General features: G+C 49.8%; 4 protein-coding genes across 4 annotated transcripts; 2 read left to right on the forward strand and 2 right to left on the reverse strand.

Moving 5' to 3' along the window:
• Positions 1 to 128: 128 nt before the first annotated feature.
• On the forward strand, positions 129 to 2,155 carry VFPPC_08146 (dimethylaniline monooxygenase 2; the record flags this gene model as incomplete). Its single annotated transcript, XM_018286904.1, has 5 exons — positions 129 to 217; positions 267 to 400; positions 660 to 948; positions 1,017 to 1,143; positions 1,223 to 2,155. The coding sequence occupies 5 exons, from the start codon at positions 129 to 131 to the stop codon at positions 2,153 to 2,155; spliced, it is 1,572 nt and encodes a 523-aa protein (XP_018143699.1).
• A 204-nt stretch (positions 2,156 to 2,359) lies between these two features.
• VFPPC_08147 (sugar transporter) lies at positions 2,360 to 4,222 on the reverse strand (the record flags this gene model as incomplete). Its single annotated transcript, XM_018286905.1, has 1 exon — positions 2,360 to 4,222. The coding sequence occupies one exon, from the start codon at positions 4,220 to 4,222 to the stop codon at positions 2,360 to 2,362; it is 1,863 nt and encodes a 620-aa protein (XP_018143700.1).
• Positions 4,223 to 7,472: 3,250 nt separating this feature from the next.
• VFPPC_08148 (hypothetical protein) lies at positions 7,473 to 9,307 on the forward strand (the record flags this gene model as incomplete). Its single annotated transcript, XM_018286906.1, has 2 exons — positions 7,473 to 7,497; positions 7,758 to 9,307. The coding sequence occupies 2 exons, from the start codon at positions 7,473 to 7,475 to the stop codon at positions 9,305 to 9,307; spliced, it is 1,575 nt and encodes a 524-aa protein (XP_018143701.1).
• Positions 9,308 to 11,039: 1,732 nt separating this feature from the next.
• VFPPC_08149 (cyclin-dependent kinase) lies at positions 11,040 to 12,223 on the reverse strand (the record flags this gene model as incomplete). The annotated part of the gene is made up of 2 exons (XM_018286907.1): positions 11,040 to 12,026; positions 12,152 to 12,223. The coding sequence occupies 2 exons, from the start codon at positions 12,221 to 12,223 to the stop codon at positions 11,040 to 11,042; spliced, it is 1,059 nt and encodes a 352-aa protein (XP_018143702.1).
• Positions 12,224 to 16,392: the final 4,169 nt, after the last annotated feature.

Consider the following 16,392-nt stretch of genomic DNA (forward strand, 5'->3'; position numbering starts at 1 on the left):
AGTTTATCAATCTAATCAGTCCAAGCAACGGATCCAGGGACCCCGGCTCTTACATCCAGCTTCAATAGTTCATTTTCGGACAATGCGCGTATAAAACCCGCTGGGGTCCCAGACATGTCCGTCTTGCCATGGTGAGCTCACTATACCTCCCAGAAATCCTCATCACTACGATTGTTGATATGGAGTCATGCAAAGTCGCCGTTATTGGCCTAGGCACGTACCTTGCCACCTACTGTCGTGGTCATGAGTGGTGCTAATAGTGACAGTACAGGGCCATTGGGTTTAGTCACTCTCAAAAATTTCCTGGAGAAGGGATTCGAAACAATAGGCTTCGAAAAAGGGGATGTTGTTGGCGGTTTATGGAACTTTAGGGATGACGACCAGACCACTGTCCTTGAAAGTATGCCATGACTATGACCTGAGAATTCAGGGGGAAGAGAATTAGACTCATTGACGTCAACTGTTTCTTAGGCACCGTGTCAAACATATCTAAACAACGAGTTAGTTAGCCTAGGACAATTACCGACTCCGACTGGACTGGAAAGCAGTTGCTAAACGAAACGTACAGGGCTGCTTCACTGACTTTCCTTTCTCAAAAGGTGCAATAAACAAAAGAATAGATTTGTCAATGGTCCGACTGCTAACATTTATCTCCATAGATACGCCGACGTTTCCAGAAGCTCGACATATTCAGAAGTATCTCCATGATTATTCCTCCCACTTCGACCTGGAGAGGCACATCCGTTTGCGAACTGAGGTTCTTGATCTCACCTTCAACGAAAATGATATGAAATGGACGGTCCAAACACTGCACTATGGGGAAACCACGTCTCAAGCCTTTGACAAGGTAGTCCTTGCCACTGGTATTAACAAGCTACCACTGATTCCTGACATTGGCGGCCTGGATGAGTTCAAGGGCGAGGTCATCCATAGCGGTGGGTATAAGAGGTAAGATATGCCCAGAGTGCCGCTTGAAAGGCTTTGACAAGGTCTGACTAGTTCATGATGGGCGGTAGGCCAGCTTCGTTGAAGAACAAAACGGTATTGGTTGTCGGTTTGTCAAACTCTGCAGTGGACACTGCAACAACGCTGGTCGGCCACGCGAAACATGTTTACATATCGCGTCGACACGACGCATTTGTAGTAAGTGACTATTTTTTGATCCCTGAAGTCTCGAACAATGAAGAAGACTCGAAGACATATTCAACGAACCATTTCTTAGCTCCCGCGGTTCATTGAAGACAAGCCCATGGACCATACATTCAACCACCGAAAGAGCATCATCTTCGGGGCAATGCAACACCTCGCCCCAACCATAGCCGGCAAAATGATGCGAAAATTTCTCACAGCCACGACCTATAAAGGCTTTCCAGAGATGCCTGACGATTGGGACTTGAGCACTGCTCCGCTGCCCACTCGTACACCGCCCATCATCTCGGATACGGTGGTGACAGAAATATTGAAAGGCAACATTACGCTGGTGAAAGCCCTCAAGAAGGTGACGGGTCCAAATACTGTCCAGTTCGATGACGATAGTCAGCTTGAAGTTGACTCTATCGTCTTCTGTACGGGATACAAGGCAGATTACAGTTTGGCAGGTCAGTATGATCCAACATTGGAACAGCCTGAGGCTTGGAAATCATCACCCGGATCCAACTGTCGTGCATTGCCAAGACTGTACCGGAATATTTTCTCTCTGAAGCTACCGCATCATCTGGCTTTTATGGGGGCTATTGCATTCCCGTCTCCGGCATTCCAATTATATGATTTGGCCTCCATGGCTCTGGCACGAACCTGGGCAGGGCAATACGAACTCCCAACCTCGCAGCATATGGCTGCGCAAGTCCAGAAACAGCATGACTGGCTTGTGTCTCTCTCTGCGGAAGGGACCGTTATTCCAAGTTGGGTGAATGGAGCTGAATGGATGGCCTGGGCCGATGAGGCGGCAGGCTCGGATGTCTTTCCTCATATAGGCTACGGACTCAAGGGATGGGCGTTTTGGTTACGAGACCGACAGCTGTCAAAGATCTTGATGGATGGCATTCCCAGCCCACATCAGTTCCGCTTGTTTGATAATGGCCAGAGGAGGGCATGGAGTGGAGCAAGGGATGAGATTTTGCGAATAAATATTACAGATGTAGCTGAACAGAGCTAGAAAGTGTGTCACGCACACTTTCGCTCTGCGTGTAGTTTATGACCATATGGCCCCATTGAGATGTTTACAAGATATCATTCCCCATACTGTCAGGCGGTCGTATTCATGTGTGAATAATATGAATCAATTATAAAAATGCAGTATCCTAGCCACCAAGACGCCGTCGCAAATGCTACTGTTTTCCTACTCCGCCGTGCAAGTCGGCTATAAAGCTTGCCCAAACACCACACCGGGTTGTCTCTTGTCTCCTAGCGGCCGTGGTACACCACTCGGGTGCGAAAATTCTGATGATCTGGGGTGGTCCCAACTGATAATGTTATTGGCCTGTGTTTGCACTGCTTTGGAGGAGGCACCGCCGGCATGTATCACACTCCAGCCGCTCACACTCACGCCACTGGTATATCGAGATGACGGGCCACTATCGGGCTGAGCACTGTACGTCGAACTTGCTGCCGTACGTCGAGGCATTTCTGGTATGGGGCTCTGGCCGGATATTAAACGGCTTTCAATCTCCAGGTCAAACGGATCTGAGCGAAACTTGTTCCGTTTATTGGTAAATGAATCGACGCTTTGTATAGATTCTCGGTGGACCGAATGTGGTCTCGACGGAGCTGGTGGCACGCTTGGGTATTGAGACGCTCTAACAGTCGCACTAAGGGATCTTCCACGAGATGTACGGGAGTCGGCTGCACCGGCATTGCCTGAGTCCTTGCTCTGGTTCCCCCATGGCATGTCAAATACAAGAGCAGTCGCAGGTAATGATGGTAGTTGGGGGGCCACGTCGACAGCGTTCCTATCTGAGAAGGGGTTCGAAGGCTCGATCTGGCGTTGCCCAAGTCCAAAATTAGGTTGGTTCGTGCCAATGGTATTTGAGTTGTCCCGGGAGTGCCCATTATACCTCAGAGGAGCATATTCAGTATATTCCTGGTTGTTAATACGGCCCCGACCTAATAATCCGGGAGCAGCAGTTCTCTCTGCCATGTTTGGTGCCACCGCCGCAACATTTGACACCCCGAAATTGTCAAGGCTACTGGGGTCTCTTCTTGGCCGAAAGAGCCGTTGTGGTGATATACCAATCCCACTTTGTCCCCATTGCCTCGGGTTTGTGTCGGGATCGGCCACTGGGGAATACAGTGACCCAGTCCGTTTCTTCATCGATCTTCTTCTCCAGAGCCAAAATAGAAGGGCTATTAAGCTTACGGCTGCAAATGCGCCAACAGATATACCCACGATAGCACCGGTAGACATATTCTTTTGACCGCTATGGCTTGTATCGTCGGTTGCGCCTACTCCGCCGCCTGTTCGGCCAACGCCCACGTTGGGAGGGACTGTAGATGTGGTTTCGGGCTCATTACCCAGGAATGGAGCGCCCACTGCGCTTGTAGTAGATAAAATAGCAGTAGACGAGCCTCTCCCGACTTCGTTCTCGGTATTAGGTGAAATGCTGTTGGTTGCTGTTCTCAGGGTCGTCGGTATTACAGGAACCACGACACCTACGCTTGACAGTTTTGACCCACGATCACCATCTGGACTCACTATATTCGGATCTGGTTGCTTCGACGGTGTTGGATCATCCCTCTGTGCTGTCGGGCTATTTCCGGTAGGGCTTGGCTTAGGTGCCAGGGGAATGGTTGGTGTTTGGCTGATTTGCGGCGGCTGATTCCTTGCAGGCGGTGATTCAATCCTCGTCGGCGTAGGTTGAGCTTCCGGTGCTGGTCTCTCCGTTCCTTGGACAACATCTTGGCCAGGTTTCTGGCCATCAGATGAGTCTTCGTCTTCTGGTGTGCTAATTTCAGTCGGCTGTAGCCTTTGAGGGGTGGTGTCGAGCCGAGGTTGGGACACTGATGGAGAAGTTTCTGTCACGGTATTCCTCGGCGTACTTTGCTGGCTTAGATGCGATGTTGATATTGATGGCGATGGTGATGCGAGTGTCGGCAAACTAGACAGTGAACCTGGGGAAATGGGTTTGGGGGAGCTTGAGATCAAATGTAGTGATGAGGCAGTAGCGGAAGGGGTTGCGTTCACCGCAGACGACCTGGGTGTTGATGAGTTCGTCTGACTCGCCATTGTGGTTGAAGAAAAATGAGAAATATTCAAACTTTTCATCAATGGCCTTTCGTTTTCGGCAATTACAAAACTAGACGGAAGAAGACGAGAGTGGTCCGAATTTCTCGTCTCTGGCGCGGGTTGTGTGGGAGTCTTTGTAGTCGAGGAGTCCCGGAGGGTTTGAGGCCTGGGCGGACTATGTTCTGCTGAGGTATTGTAGTTTATAATCGTAAAACTTCCTGGTGAGACTGTCGGGGATCGTTTTCCATTGATGGGAGTTATGAAGGTCCCGGGTGGGAGCCAAGACATGACGATTCTATATCCAGCAAAGAAAGTCGATATGGCACACGATGTGGCTGTATATCAGAACAAGCACCAGGCTGTTGAGTTGTCGGTGAACGACGGTGTTCAGATCGTATACATAACTAGCGGCCAAGAACCAGAAACAGGGTTATGGTCCTATAATTGAGTGGTCGGGTGTTTGTCGTGGGAGTCAATACAGACTTTCTTCTTTCCAATATCCAAGGAGCGATCGCGACATGACAAAAGGATCGGTTCTTCAGTTTGTATTGAGAGGGGAATGGGAATGGGACGCGAAGTGCCAGGTTGACAGTTTGTAAATCTTCCTAACAAGCCCCGAAGGGGACGTAAAGGCTAGTCGCAGGATACCAGTCCAGTTAATTGTGTATGGCATATGCGGTCTCGTCTGGTGCTAAACTGTTGCAGATTGTCTGAGAGGCCAAAGGATCACAGCGACGAGGCAGGCAGGCAGGCTGAGTAGAGCATTCTGGAACTTGGAGAAGACACAGTTGGCGGGATACGGAGTAAGGTACAAGGAGACATGTTCTTGGACTATGGTATTGCACGAGCTGGTTCCTGATACGATTGGGCAGGTGAAAACTGAGAGTCGAGGACGATGGAACAGGGGTTGCAGCAACCCTTGATCTGCGACACTTCTGAGGCACAATCATCGTCAGAAGCACATGAGAGCGGATCATCCGACGGGGACCAAGCGCCTCGCCAACGCCATGCTGGCAATTTAAAACGACCATGAATTCTCCGTCGTCAAGTACAGTCAGTAGCAGCACGTATAATTGAGAGATTTGCTTCATTGGTGGTTTCCTATTAGAGGCTCGGGACCATGGTGATTCTGACCTGATTCATATGTTGCCAAGAGTCCGTTGGGCATATTCGCAAAGAAGTACGTGCCGTGAACCCTAATAAAAGAAGTAGGCGAACAAGTCTGGTGCTTCCGACCATGATTTTTTTTTTTTTTTAAGGAACACACTGCCACTGGTCAAGGCGTGGCTATTTGAATTGTTACGATGAGAACAGAGATGTTGGTAGCGGACAGCGGTTTAGACTTTTTGTGTTTGGCGTCAGAAGTCAAGTGTCTCGTGGCTCATGAGGTTGTTTCTGTGCCATGTGTTTTGCCTTGAAATGTATCAACTAGACATGTGATGGACGAAACAGACTGGACTGTCAACGAGAGTAAAGAGAGGACTGAACGTAAAACAGGAGATCATTTTGCGATGAGCATTGAAGACATGAAGACATGACCGGAAGACGGATGGGCTCTGGGGCTTGGGGTAGAGACATGGAAGGAGCGACTGGAGGGAAGGAGAGAAAGAGGGCAAGAGTCGAGTCTAGTCTAGTCTGCATGTGGTGTTTCGAAACAATGTGAGAATCCGTATGGAGTCGATGTGAAACAAGGCGCGCATGCTAAACGCCCAACAGTAATCAATCCAGGGTCTCATGACGATTGAACGCTTTGCGAGTTGCTCTTGAACCAAGGGTCTTGTTTTTGATTTATTTATTTTTTTTTTTCCTTCCTCCTCGCCTTCCAGATCGACCAAGGACTAATTACTGACACAAGGAACCAGACAGTAAATTTAACTGTGGTCCCCGTACATACAGTACGCATTGGCGATGATGGTGAAACATTGGATGCGTCTCTGTCGGGAAACATGTAACGGCGACTCTGATGATGCTTCTCAAGAGTCAAGACGGTTGCCGACTGTTGATTCCGCTCCTATTTAAGTACCGGCTCTGCGGATGTCTTGATTTGTCCTGAAACTTCTATTGGTGTCTGCAAGGCGGGAACCATCAACTAAATCTGCTCTACATACTATTATGTGCTTTGAAAAAGATTGGCAAGTAGGCAATACAACACAATTTAATGCATCCTGCCTGTCGTGAGCCAGCACAGCGTTGATCATATCATGCGTAATGTTTCCGATCAACTCGAAAGACCCACTCGACGATCAAATCAAGATGAGAGCTGGAATCCAGAATAGATTGGCAGATTGGTCAAAATCGTCATTGGATCTATTTACGGTTCGGGGTTGGGTCGGGGTCAAACATGTCCAACAAATCCAACAAATCGTCGCTCTTTCCAGCATGTTGCTTCAAAACACCCTCAGTTTCTCTACCAAGCCACCATCTTGTACCAGACCACTCAACAACCTCACCTCCTGTCCAGAAAGAGTTCAATATTCCCAGGGCTGGTCCTAGCAATTGACCAACCAGACGTCTGGTGGCGTGGTCAAACTAGTTTGACGCCTTTCCCCCTGTCTGGTCCTGCAGCGCACCAGACCGCAAGGCAACCAGACACTGAACATGGAACATTTGGACCCCCGCAATTGCATCTGACCTCCATCAATGGATGTCCAGTCGTCAGCACTGGAGACCAGTTGACCTTCTCTCGGCTGGTGCATTACGGTCAAGAGCCAAGTCTCCCTCCCTCCCGTTTGGCCCACCACCGCTTCAACCAAGACGCATTGACTCGGAAGCTTTCTCGCTTTGTGGCTGCTCCGTCGTGTCATTTGTTCTTTATCGTCTTCGATTGTCCATTGGCACAGTAACTGTCCACCGAGCCGTACTATACAGTACCGGACCAGACCAATCTCCCTTCCAATATCGGTCGATCGGGTCACCGTGCCAGCGTTCCACGTTGACCCCTGTTCTGCTAGAGCATCAAAGCTGCATTTTGCGCAGTTGGCTCTCCAAGTCTTCCAGACTTGAATTGTTCACACTAGGGGGTGGCCTACCATCATTTCGTGCTTTGGCCCTTTTGGGTGTTGGAGGAAGGAATCTTTGGACTAATTACGACTTCTTGCCACTTGGTCCTCGCCACGATTGTTCTGCAGGTTTAGCAAAGGCGACAAGACCTGCCCATGGTGCTTCCATAGTGACTTGATCTCGTCCTTGACAAATACCTTGGTTTGTTGTGTGCTTGCTTCGGGTCTAACTAGCTGTTGGCGGTGTCGTCATGTTCGGAGCCTTTGCCGTTGCTCGTAAGTTTTATTTCCTCTTAAACCAGTCTCATCATGAGACTGTTTCAAGTTTCATTTCAAGCACTCTCCGGTCTCTGCATCCCTTCAGTCTTCAAACTAAGAGACACTTGACATTTGCTAGCCATGGGCTAGTGCCACGGAGTTAGCTAGCTGGAGGATACACAATGTTGAATCCAAGGCATCACTTTATTTCTACTTCGGGCATGCTTCCCGTCCTGCTCTTGATTTCCGAAAACCTATTTCTCTGACCCGGCATATAGCAAACTTGGCCACAGAGGTAGATCCAAAAGATATACCCAGTCCGACATCTATCAATTTACCAAGATACCAGCCATTCGCTGAGGATGATGAGGTGATTGGTGGCAGGAGCCAAGCGTTGCCTTGGTTACTTGAACAAACTGGTCGGGAGTCGCTTGTTCTTGGGTCCGCCGGTCTGCTGGCAATCGGGCTCGATTTGAAACTTGATGCGGACGACCGTGATCTTATCCCTGACACATCCTGCCTGCCAGATTTTCATCAGTGGGACTGTTTCACAGCTGAGGAAGCTCGTAATCAAGATGGAAAGGATCGACTACCGTTAAAGACGGGTGGTATGTCCCCAGGGTGTCAAGTATACCTCGAACGTCGGCGGGAACTCTCCAACGCCAATGAAGACGCATTTCGTACCGTGAGGAGAATATCGCCTCCAAAGGGCAGGCAGCAAGCCCGATTGGGCAATACTTATGAGTTCTTCCGTTGTTTAGAGTTATTCACAACTTTCTGGGATGATCCAACACAACGTCCAGAGCTTCCGCCGTCTCCAGAATTGACAACTGTGGAGGATGGCACCTGCAGTGATGCGGCCAGGGAGAAATATTTCGATACCGAGCCGTCTCAGCCGTCTACGATCAGTCGAACCTCTTGCGGTCAGTCTATGCCCCCGGAATTCCGGCAAAATCTCCTCAACGCTTTCATAAAGCTAGTCGCGTACGATTTTGGATGCAATGTTTCAATGGCAAGAGTAGAGCCAAGGCTCCATCTTACGTCCCTTCCAGGACGGAACCAACGCAAATCCTACACCCCATCAAACTGTCATTTTGTGTTCCAAAGTCCCATGACACGGGAGACTGCCCGGGCCGGTGTTGTCTATGGTCCAGTTGCTGCCGTAAGTGCACGCCCAACAGTAAATTTTACCTCCCCAGATGCCGAGACAGCACAGTCTTTGGATCTGGCACGTGAGGTGCTAGCTGCTTTGATCACAGCTCAGCATCGCAATCGTGAGGGAAAGGAGGAGAGTCGCTTTGGGCACCAACAGTGGTGGACTACCCAACGCAGATGGGGTGGCGGAGTAGGAGGGCCTATTGGCCGTGAAATTGAGAAAATTGAGCCTGTAGACGACACTCAGCCAGGTGCTGACATGCCTGATGGCCGGAGAGGACCGATTACAAAGAAGGCTCGTAAAACTATGCCTGTCTATGATAATTACCGTATGGTTCGCCCGCCGGCTTCGACTTGGGACAGGAAAGCCAAGTACGAGACCATAGGCAAGGTCAAGGGTGCTGGCTATGATGACATTTTTGTAATCAGCTCCCTTTTTCATCATGTGTCTGTCCTCCGTGTTCGAGTACCTGCTCGTCTGCTCGAGGTTCTAGACGGGTCACCTGAGCCGGATTTATCAAAACGCAGCTGGGGTCGGGTTCCGGCCTGGCGAAGCCCATGGTACGACTTCTTCGATGTCGATCAGAGGATTGCAGCAATGCGAATGGTGTGGGCAGTTGTGGCGTATCAGATGCGGAAGAATCCAAGTAGGGATGAGAATATTAGGGGCTAGGTTTGGTGAATGAGTGTAAGCTGATATACCGTAGAATACACCCAATCTCTCGATGTCTCCTGCTTCAGTCGGGAGAAACTCCATCCTCGAGCGTGATACCTTGGTGCATTGGGAGCAACCCAAAGCGTATTACCAGTGCCGGGGTGCTTCCTCGACCCTAATGGCTAGTCCAAGGATGTGAGTCAGCCCCAACGATATGTTCCATCACGAGACGTTGGTCAATGCAATGTCGTTAGTGTGACGTGCCCAGTATTTTTTTTTGGTCCCTGGCGGTTGCTCGAGTTATGATCAAGGCCATAAGTCAAGATAAATTAAATTGCCTAGGTGGCTAAACAAGCAAATCCACTACTACCTAGGTACTTCGTACTTAAGCACGGGTTACAGATTTTGGTTGACTTTTAATGTAATGCATCGAATCACAATGCGAATCATTATGCAGATATGGGGCCCAAATCATTTGTAAAAGTCCATAGTCTATGAAGCTCATGACGCCCTATCGGCCAAGAGCTTTGAAACTAACCCCCGGGAGCCTGTATGAACAAGAGGCAGCTGAGGTTTTGCCAAATCTTGATATCAGCCTATTGTACGGAGTACGTAGGGTAGATGTGACTAGAACTAACCACCTTGCCTACCACAGCTTACATCTCGGTGTTTATGTTCTGCCCGCCCAGGGGTGTTCAAGAATTGTGTATCCTGCCTTCCAAGGGACAAGTTGATAACAACCCAAGCATGTGAAGAACGCACCAAAGCCATTGACTCAACAGCCAAACAACACGGACGGTGGGTAAAGAATTATTTCGGCACTTGTTTGGCGGCCGATGATCCTGCAAGCTCTACCGCCATGGACTCCACCGATTTCCCATGTCTTGAGTAAAGTTGGGGGTTGACATCATGGTCAAACTGAAATGGGATTCTTGTTGCTGATTGGCCAGAAGGCACTTTAATAGCGCGTTATTGTCGTGACAGGTTGGCGCGACTTCTCGCGTTGCCCCACATAAAAACGCGGAAATTGCCTGACTTGGCGCGTCCACAGGGCTGAAAGTTAACTTCACCTCGTCGTGTGGCTGGCTGATGGGCAGTAGTCAAGCACACCATTCACGATAAAATCATCAATATCCGTCTGGACCTGGCGTTCTGACGCCGGGCCACCCGAGGAAAACATTTCCCGCACATCAAACAACTAATTGATTCGGCTAGATACAGTGCTAGACTCCCGTTGACGCCCTAACCAAGCCCTCATGACAATTCCCCATGCAAAATCCGACCCTCACGTTTTGGGGCAAGGACGGATAGAATAAAGTCCAGTAGTAAAAGATACCCCAGTAACTGAGCCAGCATTCCCAAACACAAACACATCAAGTACAGCCCTATCCAATACTCTTCCCATCGGTTATCATCCACACGGGTTCCACCATCTGGTGGTTGGCAAAGGTGGTTAAAATCACACCGGCCATTGGCAACCCAAGTATGCAACAATATATCAGGATGCAAGACAAAATAAAATATAAGCGAAGGAAACAGAACATGTCTGATCTCCACCGTCACCTTGTTCTGGTGTTGCACTCGCTGCCCGCAAAGTCTCTCGCTAAGCAGCTTCCGTAGTCTTCAAAGTCCGGTTCAGTGCTGTAATCGTGGTATCATGTACACTAGGAAATAAATTTGAAAGGACGTGGAAATTTCTCACATCATTTCATAGCCAGGGGTGGCTGTTGATTGTAGCCAAGTTGAGGAACTATGCCAGAGGCTCCTCAAATGTAAGCCTTCGTCTAGCAACGCTGAGCGGCGTGCGGGCCGAGATAGGACCGGGTGTTCTCCATGGTTTCTGTGCTGGGCTGGGGGTGATGTTGACAAAATCAGCAAAATCAAAACCCTGGCCAGGAGTATTAGGAAACAGGTTGCCCCCGCCTGGCGTCATCATCATGGATGATGGTAAGTCAAGCTTGCTATTCTTCGGCGGTGGGGTTGAAAGGCGCTCCATGCGGCCGCGATTCGACTTCACGGCAGGAGATGGTGACGCTGCCAGGTACAGCAACAGGTCGGCGCCCTCTTCGCCCGTCTTGCCGCCATTAGCGCCCTCCGAGTTTTCCTTGCCGCGCTTGCTTGTGAGACTTCGTGTCTGCATGGGAGGCGTGCGAGGCGGAGACGAGCGCACGTTATTGACATTGAATGAGTGTGCCGGCAGCAGATCGTCCTCGTCGTCTGAAGGTGCAGCAAAGTTTGGCGATGTCAGAGCGGCTGTCATTCTGCGCTGCTGGAAAAAGGACACATCTGGCCCACCCGAGGTGGTAAAGTGTTGCTGGCGCCTTGGCTTGATCGGTGACGACTGTGCCAGCTGGTGGCTATCTTTCCAAGTTGAGTGTCCAGAAAAGGATTTGTGTGCTGTCGGCGATGCTCGAAAACGCTTACTCGGGCTGGAGGCTGTATGATCAAACGATGCAAAATATGTGCGTTTCCGGTGGCCTGAGCTTCCGTTGCTCGACCCAATGGCATCCGAAAATAAGGGTGCCTTGAGAGGCGAACTCATTAGGGTCTTGGTGGGATACGGCAGGTCGGATGCACTAGAGGACGAGTCGGAAAGGACATCGCCATCGCAGCAGAGGCGTCTTCTTCGCATTTCTTCTTCCAGCTTCGGTTCGATGGAATCGAGCGTCAAGTCCTCCCAGCCATGCTTCGTTTTGAATTGAGCTAGCGCCAACCGGTTCTGTAGTCTGCGTGCAATCTAGGTAATGGTGAGCCATATAAGCGTTTAGTTTCGACAGCAAATTAATTTATGTGGGAAGTAAGAAGAAAATAGCCCAGAGCGTGGCATGTTGGAGTCTGGCTGCTGTTGCTGCATTGACGCACCTTGCTGACTTCTGCCCGTTTTAAAACACTGTCAACGACATCCTCGGGCTGCTTTTTCCACGGGGACGACATGGTGTACGTTGTCGGGAGAAGGGAAAAAAAAAGTATTTCCCTGCTTGATATGCCGTCGGTTTATTGTGTTCGCAGCTGCGCCTTGCGGCAGAATTGACGTTGTCGGGGAGGCGGTTTAGAATCTTGTCGTGCCAATTTCACAGATTGAAGGGAGAGAGGTGGGAAGATGGAAGGGAAGGTCCAGTGTGGACTGGACTCTGGAGTGTCTGGGTGACCAGGTGGGTGAGACGGAGCCAGGCTCAGCGGCTAAGACCCAAACGAGGTGTAAGCGGCTGTGAAGGGAGGGGGCATTAGTGCATCAAACCAACTTGACTCTACGTGCTTGGTTTTCTTTGTTCGAAAGACGCCATGTTGAGCAAACATGGAGCGTAAAGTATAAGGACTTCTAGATTGCGCTCAGCAATTGGCAATTTTTGGCTCGTGGGTTCAGCACTGTGGTTACAGTCAAGTACTGCCCTGGCTTACAATACATGTCACGGTGTATGCAGAGGGTCCAGATGCCAATATGTGCTGCATGTGGTTTCCCGGGAGAACCAAAAAGCCCACCAGGTCTCTCACACTACGGAGTAGACTGATGATGTACCAAGTACATTGTACCTTGGTGCTCGTGCTCCTCCCTTCTGTGCGACGAGGTGAACAGCAGACCGACCAACCATATTTTCGTCTGTTTCCTTGTTTGCCCATGATCTCTTTTTCTCCCCTTCCTTTGCCAGCTAGTTCCAATTCGATTCAAACTCTCAATACCACTTGTTCTCTGGTACCTGCTCCCTAGTACCATTCAATTCATTGCACGGGGCCATATCGCTCGGAATCCAACCTGGTTGAGAGTGTCTGAGGGACAAATGATGGGCATTCCTGTCCTCAACACCAGACATGACGATACTGAAAGCTTGTAATTCTACCAGCATTCATTAATTTTCCGATGCACCAAAAAGTGGAAGCTCCCTCCGCCAAAGTTGAGAGCCCAGACAAATAGTACGGAGGGACTAGAACAATCCATCTTGAGTTCGCAACAACCTGCAGCTTGTTTCAGCATGTGGGCTGGATATGTCGGTACTTGGACCTGGAGCATGCGGCGAGGGTCTCCGTGGATGGATTGGGAACTGGACAAGAGACCAAGACGATTGTCACTTGAGAGCCTGGTGCACCTAAGATCATGGGTTTGATGAACGATTGGATAACTAAAAAGATGCTAAACCCTGAGTTGCTCTCTTTTACTTGGAATCGTGAACTGACTTTGCAGCATGATTCCAGTGTTAGCTAAACATGCCTATTCGATACGATCGGCTCTTTGGCGACATAACTGCATGCTCAGAAGACATGGTCAAATACACCAGGCGGTTTAGGACCAAACAATGCCGCCAGACATTTCAGAAAAGAAAGAAACCAAGAACCGGGCCGACTTTGCTGGCTTCTTAGACCCATGCAGCCAGCCCATGCTCTGAGCCCGAAAATTGGCGCAAGTTATGGGATCGAGATCTAGGAAATGCATGACTTCTCATCGCCAATTCTGCCAACAATTCACTCCCTACTTTTATATGGAGTTAACTCAACCAAGTTTGATTGCGCATTCCGAGTGTGACCCACGTAACCACAGTTTCGGGCTTCCGGTTTGCCAACTGCTTTGCTCGCATCTCTCTCCTATGTGCTCTATTTGGCCTGCAGAAAGAAGCTCTTCCGTGGGATACATGAACCAAGTCTAAATCCAGGTGATGGATAAAAACATTTGATACTATCCAGTCGAGGACCATGCTATGGAAGTCTGGTAGTTCAGGTGATGATGATCTGACGTGGACCACGCCAAATGAACCTTGCATTCAGGTGATACATGGCACTTGTCACAGCTTGCTCGCCTGTGTTCCGCCGGCTGGTACCTCAGTATCTTGAGCTGATCAAATGCTTGCAAGCACCGTCGTCTATTGGGGACATATAGACCTCTAGAGTCGGTCCATACAATTTATGAAGTATCGAGTCGGAATACATTGACAGAGCTCGGCCCATATAGCCTGGGTAACTGACATCAATTGATGCTGTCCGATACGCGCACTAGAGGAGCAAGGCATGGCCAGCGCTTACACGTTTGCAGCCTCGGAGTCTGTCAGCTGGGTAGGGTACCAAGGTTGGGGATAATCATCACCAGACGGGTTGGAGACTGCAAACAGCGAAACTTGGTGTGTTGTGCATGCCTGTGGATCCAAGCTTGACAGGGAACTCTGGAGGTTGTGTGGCCGTTTGCGAAAACCAAGGAAGGATTGTCCCATCAATTGATGGTATGGAGTCTATGGTCTGTCTCACGGTCGGGCGTCTCCGCCAACCAGGCCACAACATGAAATGAACCTAAAAGTAGAAGAGGACCATGCATCCATCCCTTTCCCCAATGCCGGGGTACCCAGAATGAAACTTTTGAAGGAACTCCGACTTTGCCTGTCAGTGGACCGATAGTTTGGTACCCTGGGCTTTCGTGCGTTTTCGTGCGTTTTTTTTTTTTTTGTGTTGGCGACCAGCTAAGTGCATTGATTGAGCTCTTGGGAGTACGTCATAGATGTCTACTTGAGCAAGATTGGCGGAACTGATACCCTGCTTGATGTCCTTCATCCTGGGTCAGAAGAAGCTGCCAAAAAAAAAAAAAAAAAAAAAAAAAAGGAAGAAGAAGAAGAAGAAGAAGAAGAAGGAGGAGGAGGGAGACATAAATGCGATGGCTGTTGAAAGGCAGAGAGGTTATGGCCAGTGTCAGGTCGAGTCAGCATGGCAAAGATCTGGCTGAGATCGGCTCAAGTGTTGGCTCTGGCGTTTTCAGATATGTCTACTGATGAGAGTAGCCCTTCCAAGACATTTGACCGCCATCCCCAGGCTGCCCAGCAATGGTACAGGCATAGGAGCAGGTCAATTGACACTTTGCCAGCGTCGACACTGTCAAAAACCTCAAGATTCTTTCATAATCAGTGTGCAATGGTCCAAGCTCAAGGTAGAGTATCATCAGCTCGTATCTGTGCACATGCAGTCGTAAGTCACGGACTTCCTTGCAGAGCTGGGCTGCCTGCCCAGTGGATCATGTTTGATTTCAAGGCCAGGTCGCAACCATAATACTGTAATAGCTCGCGTATTGATCCTGGAGCTTTCGGATGCGGATGTGGATGCAAAATGCAAAATGTGGGAGCAGTGCGGTGGCGCTTCGGCGCAGGTCCTTCTATTGCGACTAGTTCAACCACTTTGATCATTGATGGAGCTCAAACTGCCACATGCACGTAATCGACGCCAGCTCTTGCCCAGACAAGCGTTCTGGGGTCATTGCCTGTTGATGCATGCGCCGCCTTGGCTTTGGAGATTGGCATTCTCGTACCAGTTTCACGAAGTACTGCCTGGCCTGGTCGGGTGCCATCAAATGGCCTAATAGCAGTCTGGTCTGGTTGAGGACTTGGCCATTGAGTCAAGTCAATCCGGACCAGACTGGACATGGACGCTTGAAGGGCCTGGCGCCTCCTTCTCATGTGCTGCGAACTTTAGCTTTACGAGCCATGCAGTAATACAGAGCACCTACGCAAGACAGCCTGCATGCACATTGTGTGGCCCATCAATTGATCATCAGCACTGCCTTCAAGTCTGGTCTGGTCAACTCGACCTTGAATCCACCAGACTACATACATGTCCTTGTCCGGTTGCCACACCACACCACACCAGACTTGACTTGCCTTGACATGCATGTGTCTGGTCCACTGCAGCTGTCAGTCTAGCTGCCTCATCTTTCCTCCTCCAAGCTTTTCTTTTTGCAATTGAGTTGTTTCTCCCGGACGTCTCCCATCAGTCACTTGTCGCTCGTTCTTTCTGGCGGACGCCCAACCAGTCCCTCGTTGAAGCTTCCTTTTCATCCGCCACCGCCTCCTTCTTCGTGAGCTGTTCGGGAAACATACATGCACACTTGAACAACTTTCTTGGGCACGTAGCGGGCCTTGCGACGCTCTGACTTTCCCATCAATCATCCGGCATTCGGTAGCGCCGACGATTTGACTCGCAAGTCAGACAGAGCTGACGACAAAGACCAAGTCTGGTCTGGTTGAGCAACAACCCAGTCTCGATCACTGCCATCGCACCAGACCGTTACAGAGCTCCAGTTGCTCCATAACAGTTCAAGTTCAGCTGCTCCATAGCCCCTCGTTACTACTCCTACGGCC

This window comes from Pochonia chlamydosporia, chromosome 4, assembly GCF_001653235.2.
Source record: "Pochonia chlamydosporia 170 chromosome 4, whole genome shotgun sequence".
NCBI classification, from domain to species: Eukaryota; Fungi; Ascomycota; class Sordariomycetes; order Hypocreales; family Clavicipitaceae; genus Pochonia; species Pochonia chlamydosporia.